At 32.6% G+C, this 14,076-nt stretch overlaps 1 protein-coding gene across 4 annotated transcripts in view; it reads left to right on the plus strand.

The window, feature by feature from the left end:
• The window catches only part of Lrrk (Leucine-rich repeat kinase), a 331,346-nt gene that overhangs the window by 109,576 nt on the left and 207,694 nt on the right, over positions 1 to 14,076 (plus strand). Inside the window, exon 1 of one of the 4 annotated variants that reach the window (XM_035375904.2) lies at positions 8,494 to 8,806. The exons of the other annotated variants lie outside the window; for them this stretch is intronic. Within the exon in view, the coding sequence (XP_035231795.1) occupies positions 8,644 to 8,806 (163 nt within the window). The 5' untranslated portion in view covers positions 8,494 to 8,643. Of the gene's footprint in view, positions 1 to 8,493; positions 8,807 to 14,076 lie in introns of those variants that run through there. 4 annotated transcript variants of the gene reach the window in all.

The raw sequence follows: 14,076 nt of genomic DNA on the forward strand, positions 1-14,076 counted from the left end.
GCAAGCCTGAAAGTGTGGCTTAAAAGAAGCCTTCAAAACTGACCGCAGTTCATGTTGAAGTTTTGACCGGTGTAAATAGAGAACTGCAGAAACTTACATTTTGTACTAAATTGTATTCTGTAACTTTGTAATCTACATTTTCGTGAGCAAGTGCCATTGAGTTACTGGTACATCAGCCGCGAGAAGACGCATGAGGGTACAAGATTCAAGACTAAAAGTGGATGCATGATACCACTGCGGAATGTAAAGGAACTGCACGCCATATCTTTATTATGCCGTGATTTATACGTGAAAAAGTAAATCTGTAATTTTTCGCAGTTCTGACTTTAGAACATTCATATTGGAACGTGTAAATTACTCAGGTTCTTAGTGGATAGTTTGAAGAATTTTTTTAAAGTATTTTCAGTAAATTGAGGAGGGGTAACTCATAAAAACTCAAGCGTGTTAAGTAAATGAAGCTAAAAAAGTCAATGTGCAAATTCCTCGGTTTCTCAAGTAATATGATGCCACCTTTTTATAATTCTCGAAACACTTATTTCTAGAAATCATCTATAGCATCACAAAATACGTAAGCATTACTGGGAAGTTACATCTTTAGTGTTCGAAGCGAGCTTTTTGGAATAGTTTGTGATTTATATAGAATTCTTCCACTTCATTCCTTATGTTGGAAGGAATGAACAAAAGAACTTTTTCCCACACTTGCCGAACGTCTAGTAAAACCTTTACAGTTTTAAAAGTTTTATGTTAATAACACGCCGAACAAATACTAATTCAGAAGTCAAACAACAAAAATCAAAGTTATATTTTCAAATTTTCACAGGACTAGTTTCGATGGTTTTACCGAACCACCATCTTCAGATGCAAAAGCGCAAATGAACGAGATAGGATATAATGATTAGATAACATAAGAAAGCCTGGACAGAAAATAAGCTAGTGGCGCCATCTGTTGATGAAACCAGAACTAAAACATAATTTCTTTAAAGGCCGAAGGCAAAGATGGATTGGAAGTAGGATCGTTAACTAGAACAGAAAGTTTTTTTGGGGGGGGGAATGTGAAATGCCTCTAGAAAATCCAGTTCTCCAATGGCAGATGTTTTTTGAATAATTTTGGAAGCAGAAAAATTGAAAGTGTGATTTTCGGACCAACAATGTTGGGCAACAGAAGACTTCTGTTTCCTTTTTTTTTAACATATGTCTCGTGTTCCTTCACGCGAAATTTTAAGGCTCTCTTAGTTTGGCTAATGTAAATTAAACCACACTGGCAAGGAATCGTATAAATATCCCAAGAATTCATATCCGGAATGTGGTCTTTGAGTATGGAACTCGGAATTTTATTGGAATAAACGACCCGAAAGTTAAATTTCTTCAAAATATATGCAACTTTATAGCTAATTGATGGAAAGAAGGCAAAGACAACATAATTTTTATAATCTCCTAAAACAAGAGTGTGCCTTTTAGTGTGTTGAGATGAGAATTTTTAAAAAAAGCCCTCGAAATTCATGGCGGCAAGGAGTGCAGGATTGCACCTGTCGTTGACAAGAGTCTTGAGCACCATACGGGTGACAGTACGACTTTGCTCAGTTCCCCCCCCCAATTTTGATGGAGAGCACCCCGAGAAGAATGGTCTGAGGGTATCCTACTCCCCTTCCCCTACCATCAACCTCTCGAGAGGACTCGCCGCATATTTACAGTGCCACCATGCTGCACAGACATTATACATTTACAAACAACCATGCCTTCTCCGGGATTCAAACCCTGGCCCTCCCGTATGGCGTTGGTGTATTTAATTATGGCAAAGCACACGAGGGCTATCTGCCTAAGGGGAGGGATGCCTTTCGTGGAGGACTTTCTAAGAGAAACTGGCTTGTATACACCCATATGGCAGTCAGCGTCGCTAATCACTATCCTGGTTGGGTGGCATAAGATTTATTAAATTGTTTGTGTCATTTTCGTCGTTCATTGATACGCGAAATTTATAAATACGTAATTAACTTATGTCTAGTTATATGTGCCATTATATTATTACTATTAAGTTTCAACTTTATAGTTTGTTCCACCAAAGGGTTCGTTTGCTGTGTACACTGCGGGGGGGGGAAGACAGTTCTATATCTCCCGTTCTACTGGGCCGATTGACAAAATTCAAATTGCGTTTTTCATGTCTCGAAAGCGTGGCTTAGGATATATATCAGATTTATATACAGCATTGTTTTAACATAGATATTTTGACACAAAATCGGACTTTTTCTGAAATAACATACCAATTTTTGGTTGATCTTTACATTATGGTAACTTGGCGTTTTTTTTGGCGAAAATTTGGCGACCAACTCTCCTACAGCAACCCTCTATTTTTTTTTTCCGCCGCCATTTTGTCTTCACGAAGTAAAGACATGTTTCTTTTCTTTTTATCTACTGAACACTTCTTCCAACAATCTACTAGCCGAATTACACTTATGCTAGAAATTTTATCTAACGAAACTGCTTAATCATGACAAATATTCACTGCAAAATTGGGAAAAAGTGCACGATACCATACTCCTTACGCGTTTTTCAAAATAACACATACACATAAACCATGTACACGCCGACTTATTTTTACTTAAAAAAAACATCCCAGAATTGCACAAAAATGGCATTGCGTACACTCTTCACTATATCCATGTACACTGCTTTTTTCTCATAAATTACAAAAATTTCACGAAAATACATGACAATTTTCTCAATCTTTAAACCCTGTAAAAAGAACATATATGAAATTACCTGATCGCGAAAAAGTATTTACCCTTTCCAAATATGAACATTTCCACATATAAAATAAATAAAATATCCAAAAACTTCTACCTCTAAATCATCTATTACATTATAAACGTCACCAACGAATTCATACCGCAACCATTACAAATACTTAGTGTCAGATTTAAATTATTTCCATGCACGTTTACTTCAACTGAAACGTATACCAAATTCCTACAAACATAAAATTCACAAAATAACTATCATTTAATTAAAATATAATTAAATTCAAAAACACTACTTAAAATATAAATGAGCACATACATTAAATTAATAAAAATTACCTTACAATCCTAATTACTTTAAACTAAATCATTGCTAATAACAATTTTCCCAATAATACCAAATTCCTTTACTTCCACCTTACATTTAGAACAATGCATAAAAATAATATCCTCAAATAATTAAAAATACTAACTTACCTCATCTTCTTCAGAATCTTGATTACGTGTCCGATAAACTTTTCTTTAGTTACGGCCATGGGATCCAAAAATTCACGAACACTGTTTTACACAACACAGAATAAACCAAATACAAAATTTCCAGATTTTTTCCCGATTTCCCCCCCTTATCCGATTAAAGAACCGTAATTCGTCCATTAATATCACATGACATATCCCATGATCTCTCATTTCCCTCACACAAAATAATGCGTAATCGGAACTGAGTACTGCTCACATTATTACCAAAGTCCCAGGTAGTAACCTTTATCGCCTCCAAAATGTCGCCAAACTACCAGTTACCATATTGTAAAGATCAACCCAATTTTTTTACATATTTCGATCCTACGACTCAAGTTATGCTTAGATAATAAATTTTGTAAAATTTGGTGCGAAATTTACGGAGAAATTTAAAAAAATTATCTTGGCCTCAAATTTTTCAGTTTGTGGCTAATAATTCACTTCACTTTTCCTTTCCCTTCCATTATGTCGGAGCAGAAAAAAAGGCACCTCGTTTCTACCTTTTTACATTGTGCATGAGCGGAAAAATGTCACATCGTTCCTACTTTTAAACAATTTTAGCGAAGTGTCTAAACCACATTTGTTTTATCGCTTTCAACAAATATGCCAAATTTCAAAACGCGCCAATATATAAATTCTCGAATATCTTGGGAAATTTTGAATAAAAAACTGTAATTTTTTTTGCAGGTATACTTAGAAATACGTCTGCTTTAAGATGATGGTAAAAATGGTATAGATTATAATTCAAAATTGTTTTTGAAAAATTTATAAAAATTATTTAAAAATAAATCATAAAAAATGGGTGAATTTTATTTTTAATGAACCTGAATTGCGAAAGGAAGAATCAAATAAGTTTAATAAAAAAAAGGGAGATTAATAAATATATACTAAACTCCATTAACATTGAGGAGCTAAAATTTTGAGTGCTTATTTAAAAAAAACTACTGCGATTTTTATAAAACTTGGTAGTTTGGCGTAATGTGAGTCGTAAAATGAAACTATGGAAAAAAATTGGTATATTATATTAAAAAAAAAAGTCCAATTTTCTGTCAAAATACCTATATTAGAACAATGCTGTATATAAATCTGATATATATCTTAAGTCGCGCTTTCGAGACATGAAAAACGCAAGTTGAATTTCGTCAATCGGCCCAGTAGAACGGAAGATATAGAACTGTCCCTCCCCCCTCTTTTTTGGGGGGGGGCAGTGTGTATACTTTAAAAGGTATACATGAAATGGTTGGGAACCACTGTTAAGTTCTATTCAGTATATCTGCAAGCCAAGTTATGGCAAGGCAAGATTTGCCTGGATACATTCCACCCCCCCCAGAGGCGGAGGAATGGGGGTCTCACATGCTCCAGTCTCGTGTTTCAAGGTGCCATCAAAAGTTTAAGTGAAATGTGCCTTCTTCTTCGTAATACTGTTTCATCCATAATTCAAATCGAAGAAGGCGCAAAGTGTATACAGAAATAAAGAACGTTTGTGTGTAGTGGAAACAGAGCCTCTGCCTGAAACCAACAGAGAATTGTGGGTTTTTAAATGCATTGTGCGTTTCAGATTGTTTTGAAATTTACTGCTTTACTAAAGATTATTATTATTATTAATATAGTTGATAAAATAGCAAATTTTTAATCTTATCTGTATTTATATAAATGAAATCTGCGCATATTAAGTATATGCATTGTGTTTAAAAATTAATATTGCAGCTATATCTACTGCTAATCTCCGTAAATTGTTCAGCAATTTGTTGCTAATACGCGTGGTTCAATATTCATTGTATCATATTTATCTTTGGGCACTGGGGAAAACTGATTATCATTTTAAACATAAGCAATCATTTCACAATATCAACTCGTGAATTATCATCATTTCTTAAATATACGTAATTTCTGTCGCTATTTTTATTTTCGTTTAATTTGCAATGTCTAGTAAATATTTTATTTTTTGTGTCGTAAGATTACCTCCATATTGTCATGCGCCACTCTAATCCTTTTCTCACCTTTCTTTCGTTGATTTATATTTGCATATGATTCTTCATTAAAATGTATGGGTTTATTAATTTACTTTCTTTCCTTTTTGTATTTTTGTCTTTGTGCTTCCCTCTCAAAATGGTGACATGAAAATTACGGTCAAATTCCAGACACCGTTGGTTTTACTGTCGTTGAAACCTTGTTAGTCCAAAGGGATTTTGTCCCTGAAGGACTATCGTTTTCGTTTTGCGATTTTGCGTTGAATCGCTATAAATGTCCGTTTCACTTTTTAAACGGTTGCCACCAAATGTTAGAGTCTTGCATTATATTTGAAGAAATTAAATAATGAAAAATCTGCATAAATGTATGTATATTTCTCGCATTGTGATAAAACAACGGTACATAGAGGCATCGAATTTTGAATGACGTAATCCTCCTACGAATATGGGCATGTGGAAGACCAAATTTGGAATTTGTTTTATGATCGATTTCCTATTTTGTAAAACTTTAACGAATTTTCGAGTAACAAACTCAACAATTTAAAAGCGAGCAATGGCAACACTCTACGGCGGGGGGGGGGGGAGCCTTTTTATCTCCAGCAGGCGCAGAACTGTGTATCACAAATTCTAAAGATAGGCATTTTAAAATTATTTTGCGTCATTGCTACTGAACAGAATTTTATGGTTTAAGTGCAAAGAACATGATATTTAATGAATAAAGGTAGCACACAAAACATTAAAAAAACGCCCCTTTAGTCGTAATTTAATTTTTTTTCTTAAACTGTTTACTGTATATTTTAAAAATGCAGATTTAAAAAAAAAAAAAAAAAAAAAAAAAAAACTGAAATTTTTTAGATTTTAAATTACGTCCAAAGGGGCGTTTTTTTAACGTTTTGAGTGTTACCTTTATTTATTAAATATCATGTTCTTTGCACTTAAACCATAAAATTCAGTTCAAGAGCAATATCGCAAAATAATGTTAAATTAAGCATATCTTTAGAATTTCCGATATACACAGTCTCGCGAGCTGGAGATAAAAGTATTTTTTTTCTATATAACGTTGCCTTTCTCGCTTTTAAAGCATTGAGTTTGTAAATCAAAAATTCGTTAAAGTTTTACAAAATATAAAATCTATAATAAAACAAATTCCAAATTTGGGATTTCAGATGCCCATATTCACAGTAGAATTTCGTCATTCAAAATTCGATGGCTCTATGTACCATTGTTTTATCACAATGCGAGAAATAGACAATCATTTATGCAGATTTTTCATTATTTAATTTCTTCAAATATAATGCAGGACTCTAACATTTTGTGGCAACAGTTTGAAAAGTGAACCGACGTTTATGAGTCCGACGCAAAATGCCAAAACGAAAGCAATAGTCCTTCGGGACTGAAATCCCTTTGGACTAAAAAAAAAGAATAATTTTATATTTTATATTACGCCCAAAGGGGTGTTTTTTTTACGTTTTGTGTGTTACCTTTATATCTTGTTCTTCACACTTAAACCATAAAATTCAGTCAACAGTAGCAATATTACAAAATAATTTAAATAAATAAAAAAAAGTCTAAAAGCTTTCAGATTTTTACATGTACTAAGCATAATAATTCGAGGAATAAATAATAAAAACTATAAATATTAAATAAAATAATATCATTTCTTTTAACTTAAAAGCTATAAATTCAATGCGTCAGTAATATCGCAAAATAATTTTAAAATGAGCATATATTTAGAATTTCCGATACGAAATCTCGCGCGCTGCAGATAATTTTTTTTTTTTTTTTCGTACAGTTATGCCATTGCTTGCTTTTTAATCGTTGAGATTGTTAATCAAAAATTCGTTGAAGTGTTACAAACTTTGAAATCGATAATAAAACATATTTCAAATTCCAAATTAAAGCTTCCAGATGCCCATATTCGGTGGAAGATTTCGCTATTCAAAATTGGATGGCTTCTAAATATCGTTGTTTTATCACAATACGAGAAACATGTACATACCTTTATGCAGATTCTTCATTATTTAATTTCTTTAAGAATGAAATAGTTCTATAGTATTTGGTGGCAACAATGTGAAAAGTGAACCGACGTTTATAGTAATTCAACGCAAAATGCCAAAACGAAATTAATAGTTCTTCTGGGCAAATTGCCCTTTTGGACTATAAACGATTTTGTGGCTAGCTACTGGAAGCACCATGGAATGAGGATACGTAATTTTTCCCTAGCTATAATCTGTCTGTTTGTAACCGTTCCATATTATGTCTGGAATTTAATATTTTAAAGGTTACTTGTCGAGTCGTTATTGTGAAACACTGAAACTTGTTTCCCTGTTACAATATTTAAAAATAGGATGTGGATTAGTTAATTTTAACTAGTATGATTTCGCCGAGAATCACTGCGTTTATTTTTTTTAAATCGCTTAATTTTTTAATCAGTAACAGGTAGATTAAATTTTTAAGAAAAATTAAATATTTCACATTTTGCCGAATGGCAACACATTTGCGCTTTGAGAACAAAACTATATTATTTCGGGCAGTGGCAATACATTTCTGTTAAGTCTGTAGATATAATAATATCATTATTAATATTGTTACTATTCCTATACGTAAAGTTAAATTAGTCATTTTTCTGATTAAATTTGAAATATAAATATTTTACGCTTTTTCGAGTGGTAATACATTTCTTTTAAATCTCCGAATTTTCTGATTAAATTTCAAATATATCAAATCTTACATATTGTCCAAGGCCTTAAAATCGCTGTTTTTTCTGATTATTTTTCAAGCATATAAATCTTACGCTTTGTCAAGTAGCAACACACTGTTAAATCGTCGTGTTTTTTTAATCAAAACGTCATTTAATTCCGACAAAATATGGTATAAATTAAAACAAATCCGAAATTCAGAATTCGGACACATTTTCGCGTGGTGGACAACGTGTGTTCAAAATTTAGTGGCGCATAGAATATGCATTTCATTATAGATTCGTCATTATTTATGTTTGTTATGCTAATACAATCATCATTCTTCACTTTTTCTCTTGTTTTCCGATGTCGTACGTTTTTATAATTTTAACACTTCACTTTCAGACGTCAAAATAAAACTGCTACATCATTAATTTTGTAGAATAATAAAATATTATCTCATTTCCTCAAAAACAACAGGACTTATCATCTCGCTGTTTTTATCACCTTTTAACTTTTATCAATGAATCGCAATTCCATTTCAGAACCACTGCTGCTGCTTCTGACGCAGCCGGATGACGTCACTCGCACCAAATGGAGGTTCAGAGGTGTATCTGATTCGATCGATGGAAGGCAGAATTCTAAACCCTCATATTTTATATCCCATGGTTCGTCGTGTTGAAAACGATGCTTTAGAATTTAACTCGTGATTCATGCATAAGTGATTCAAAATGATAACGTGTGATGTTAAGACCCAACAGAATATTATATTTATGTTCCACAGACGACGAAACCTTCGCTTCATTCGAAGATATACTATTAGGTTCTGAGTGGTTTGTGGATTACGTTATATTTTTAGAGTACTGTGTACAGGATTTGACACTTCTACCATGGGATGTGTTTTTAGGTATGGAAATATATTGCTGTAAAAGTATTTTTGACGTGAAATTAGAAATATTTATGATACGGCTATAGAATAAATTTTAAGTGCGTTAAAAGCAGGCCTTGTATTTTTATTTACGTGTGATATACATTTGTATAAATTTAAAAATATGTATTTTTAGTTATAAGAATAGTTTACTTATTGTGTATGATATAAAGCCAGTAAAAAGAATGTTATTACAGTCAAATTAAATTCGTGAATTAATTACGCTTGCTACAAGCTAACTTTTAATCGCCGACGGAAAAGTTTTGATTTTCTGATTGGCAACAAGTGCAGGTGGAATCTGAAATGATTCTGTAACTCTTAACTCCGTAGCATCATGCTGTGTATTAAATGCCGAAATAATATAGAATGCAACCGTTATCTTTTCGTGTAAAGAATTAACTTTTCATTTAAAGCAACACATTTTTCTAATTAATAGACTTTATTTCGCGCTCAACGTGTAACGATTGCTGAAGTCATAACGATAACATGTTTCATAAAATGTAATTTTCGTCAATTATTCTGACTTGTCCATCAATTCTTGTGAATTCTATTTATACTAGAAATATAAATGCTCATAAACATTTCCTAGCGGCTTATTACGAATAAAACCACTTCGGTTTTGTTCAGTGATTTTGAAGATAGAATTTTTTTTAAAAATGTTAGTTAGCGTATTATTGTAATTGTTGCATACAGGTTTTATTATAAGATTCATTATTGATAGTAGTATGTTATTCAGATAATATAAAGTAGTGTTATGTGATTTAGTTAATGTGAGATAATAATTTATGTTCTTTTAATTGTGACTGAGTATATTTTGTACGTCGCTTTCCTATGGATCCACTAAAATCAGTCAAAATATGCTGACAAAAATGTTAAATTGTTTTATTCACATTCTCTTAATATTTACTCTACACACTTTATTGTAATTATAATTAATTATAATATAAATATTAACATATTGGCTGTGTAATATGAAAAAAATTTTCAAAGTGCAGTAGTAGAAATTGTAGGGAAAAAAATATTTTACAGATTGAAAAATGATAAAATATGTGACTCAAAATACAGAGGAGGAAGTCTTTTATGCATGTATTTAATATTCATTCTATGTTTATAAATTTTATTGTAATTATAATTAATTATAATATATATATATATTAACATATTAGATATGTGTAATATGAAAAGAATTTTCAAAATGCAATAGTAAAAATTTTAGGGAAAACATTTTTGCTGACTGAAAAATAATAAAAATATGTGACTCAAAATCCAGAGAAGAAATGCTTTTATGCGTTTATTTTTTAAAGATAATTGTTTATATTAAGCTAATACTAAAGCAATTGACTACATGCATTTAACAAAACAGCTTTATTGTTTCCAATTACGTAGTAAATATTTTATAGACATGATTCGACGTGTTGTTCTTTTCCAACTCAAACGAATAACTAAATAGTCTTTATACAGTAAGACCCCGCTTAACGCTGTTTCGTTTAGCGCTGTTTCGGTTTAGCGCTCTTTTATTTCAACCCGGGGATTCCACGAAATCGCTCGCAGCATACGGGGATTCCCCGAAATATTATGCAGCGATAGGTTTCAAATACATATCCGAAAGAGTGTACTTGTATTTCTTGTTTGGTGCGGTATTGTACAGACATATTTTGAAGGGGTAAATGTGGAAGATGTCGGAGAAATAATTCAAGAAGCAGCGGCTAGTCTTTCTAATGATGAGCTCAAGGAATTAACTGAACAAGAAGAAAACAAAAATGTTGACAGCAGTGATTCAGAAGAAGAGCAAAAAGAACTTTCGATGGCGTTTGTAAAAAGGAGTTTGTCTACCATAACTGAAATAATGGATCAATTCATTGAAAATGATCCGAATTTTGACAGGAGCTCAAAAGTAAGGCGTGGTGTTAGAGATGCTCTATCCGTTTATGAAGAACTTTTAAGAGAACAACGCAAAAGAAAAAGGTAAACAACATTAGATGCTTTTGTCACAAAAAGGCAGAACACTGAAAACGCGGAAGGCTAACTAAATATGACTGACTTGGAATTTTATTTGTTTTTTTTTTTTTTTTTAAGAATATTCGTTTTGTTATTTATATTTTGTTTTTATTTTTGCAAGAAATAATAATGTGGTATTAATTTGGGCTTTAAGAAATAAATGTTTGGTTTTATTTTTATTAAAAAAACATACTTTTTAAATTTAATACCTAACCAATTTCCTAGCCATCTTCCCCTAACCCCAATATTTACATGCAAAGATAGCCTCGTTTAGCGCTGTTTCGCATTGCGCTCTACTTTGATGGAAAGCGGGGTCTTACTGTATTCTGCAGTAAATGACGCTTTCATATGGCAATATCCTTCTTTAACAATATTCTTAAAGATGGAGGTTATAATCTTGTAATAGAGTGAGAAAGCAAAATATATGGATTCAATGCCATACTTTAAATTAAATGTATACAATATGTGCTACAGCGTTACTCTAGAGCATGATTATACATTTTTAGATCGATTTCGGGGACGTTTAATTAATATTTAAATTCAAAGTTTATTTTTTTTAAATATTCGATCTAATAGCTTTTTTTCTTGGAATATAAGTATGTATTGTGATTTCCACGATAAAAGGATTTTTCGTAAAATACCCGGGGATATGAATTTTCATTTCTCTTCCACTACTTTCCAGAGTCCCTCAATCGTGGTGAGTTTGCGGTTAGAGAGAGCTCTTTTCAAAAGATTAGAAGCACAATAGTCCATAGGTGAAACGTCAGGGGACTTTGCTGGAATACGTTTAAAAGGTGTACATGCAATACCTGTGTCAGTCTTCATTTTTGCAAGGAATGCAGTGGTACTTTTTGAAGTGTGAGTTTTTCCTAAATGAAGTTTCTTTCTTTGAAAGTAGTTGAGGCCCACCAGCGGCCGAGCGGTAAAGACGTTGAACACTGGTAGTTCGGTCTGAGGTTCGAATCCCGCGAACGGGCTGGCTGCATGGGCGTTTTCGTGGTTTTCCCCATGTGTAACGTGTATACGAGCCAGTTTCCCTTAGAAAGACCTCCACGAAAGGCATCCCTCCCTTTAGGCAGATAGCCCTCGTGTGCTTTGCCATAATTAAATACACCTTGAAAGTAGTTGAGATAAAAAACTGGAATTTCTTCTGTGAATATCACATGTGAAACGTTCTCTTGATTGAGTTCTCTTGTATTGAGTTGATTTCTTACCCTTTTTTGTCTCACTTTTCTTATTTTTAATTACCCATTGTTAGAGTATCCTGCAGCAATCATAAATCCCTTACTGAAACTTTCTTTGCCTTGACCGAATTAGGTTTATTCACATTTTACTCTCCGTTTTCGTTAATAAATGGACCTTTTTTCGTTGCAGTCATTTAGGTAAATCTATGCTTCATCAAGGGTCACAGTGTAATTTGTCTGTCTCTTGTAAATAATTTTCGTACAAGTTTGTACAAATTGTTCTGCGTTGAACCACATGTTTCGGTAAACATTTTTTTTAGTAGTTTTTTAAGTCATAAATTTTAATTTATTTTTAGTCCAAAGGGGTTTTGCCTCTGAGGGTTGTTTTCGTTTAGTGAATTTCTGTCGAATCACTCTGAATGTCCGTTTCACTTTTCAAACTGTTGCCACAGAATATTATCGCTCTGTATTATATTTGAAGAGTCCAGTCCAGTTATTCAGTTATGGCAAAGCACACGAGGGCTATCTGCCTAAAGAGAGGGATGCCTTTCGTGGAGGACTTTCTAAGGGAAACTGTCTCGTATACACGTTACACATGGGGAAAACCACGAAAATGCCCATGCAGCCAGCCCGTTCGCGAGATTCGAACCTCAGACCGAACTACCAGTGTTCAGCGTCTTTACCGCTCGGCCGCTGGTGGGCTATATTTGAAGAAATTAAATAATGAAGAATCTGTATAAATCTATGTATGTTTCTCGCATTGTGATAAAACAATAGTACCTAGAGCCATGCAATTTTGAATGACGTAATCCTACTGCGAATACGGGCATGTGGAAGTCCAAATTTAAACTTTGGAATTTGTTTATTATCGATTTCATATTTTCTAAAACTTTAACGAATTTTTGATTAACAAACTCACGGATTTTGAAGCGAGCAATGGCAACGTTGTACAGAAAAACATTTTTATCTCCAGCGCGCGAGACTGTGTATCGGAAATTCTAATGATCTGCTCAATTTAAAATTATATTGCGATATTTTTCTTGAATTGAATTTTATGGTTCAAGTGCGAAGAACATGATATTTAATAAATAAAGGTAACATACGAAATGTTAAAAAAACGCCTCTTTGGACGTAATTTAAAATCTGTAACCTTTCAGATATTTTTATTTATTCTTGCTACAGATGCATTAAAAGACACTGCAATCGATTTTTGCGTCGGCAGATTTTCTTTTGTTACCAACAGTCTAACATTAGAAGCAGTACGAACCTTTTTCGGGTATTTGTTTAGCGTCTTTTCGTGTACAAATAATGAGTGGCGTTTTTCGTCTTATCGAGTAATAATGTTCCTCATTATGTGCTTTGAAATTTTAATACCGTGCATTTCACATTGTTTTTGAGCTATGGGAACAGGAATGTTTTTCTTCTGAAAGCCTTTAAAACATATGCTTCAGTCCACATTTTGTTTACGTTCGAAAGCATCATCATATATCAATTTAGAATTTCAGAGCGCGAAAGCACGCTTTTGCTATGTGTCTGTTAAAGAAATATCTTAAGAAAAAATCTGATGTGTACACCACATGACTTCCTTGTACAGAATATTAAATTATACGCATTTTTTCTTGCATTTCATTTAAACTTATTCGACTGAATTAAATCTACTTCACCGACAGCGCATAAACCACAATAGAATAAATGCATTCTTTAAAATTCACTCTAGTATTTGTTTACCATAGTGACACTCTGGCGCTAGGTTCACTTAACAGTAATTATATTTCGTTCATATTATAACTCAGAATGCACAAAATTTATATCATTTAAAGAATAGAATTATCTAATCGTTGCCACATGTTCTCTTCAAATACAATAATAAAGCTAGAATCATGTATAAAAGAAATTAAGCAAACAAAACAAAAAAGAAACAGATTTTTCACAGACGATTGTGTATTTCTCCTTCAATTAATTCAGTTCTCACTTCGCGAGAAGGAAAAAATACATAAAAACTCAAAATATCTATATTAAAAATTACAAAGTAAATTTTAACACTTATTTCCTCGAAAAAATTCCAGA

This window comes from Stegodyphus dumicola, chromosome 11 (genome assembly GCF_044657685.1).
Source record: "Stegodyphus dumicola isolate Sdum_Otavi_A_Nest chromosome 11, ASM4465768v1".
Classification (NCBI taxonomy): Eukaryota; Metazoa; Arthropoda; class Arachnida; order Araneae; family Eresidae; genus Stegodyphus; species Stegodyphus dumicola.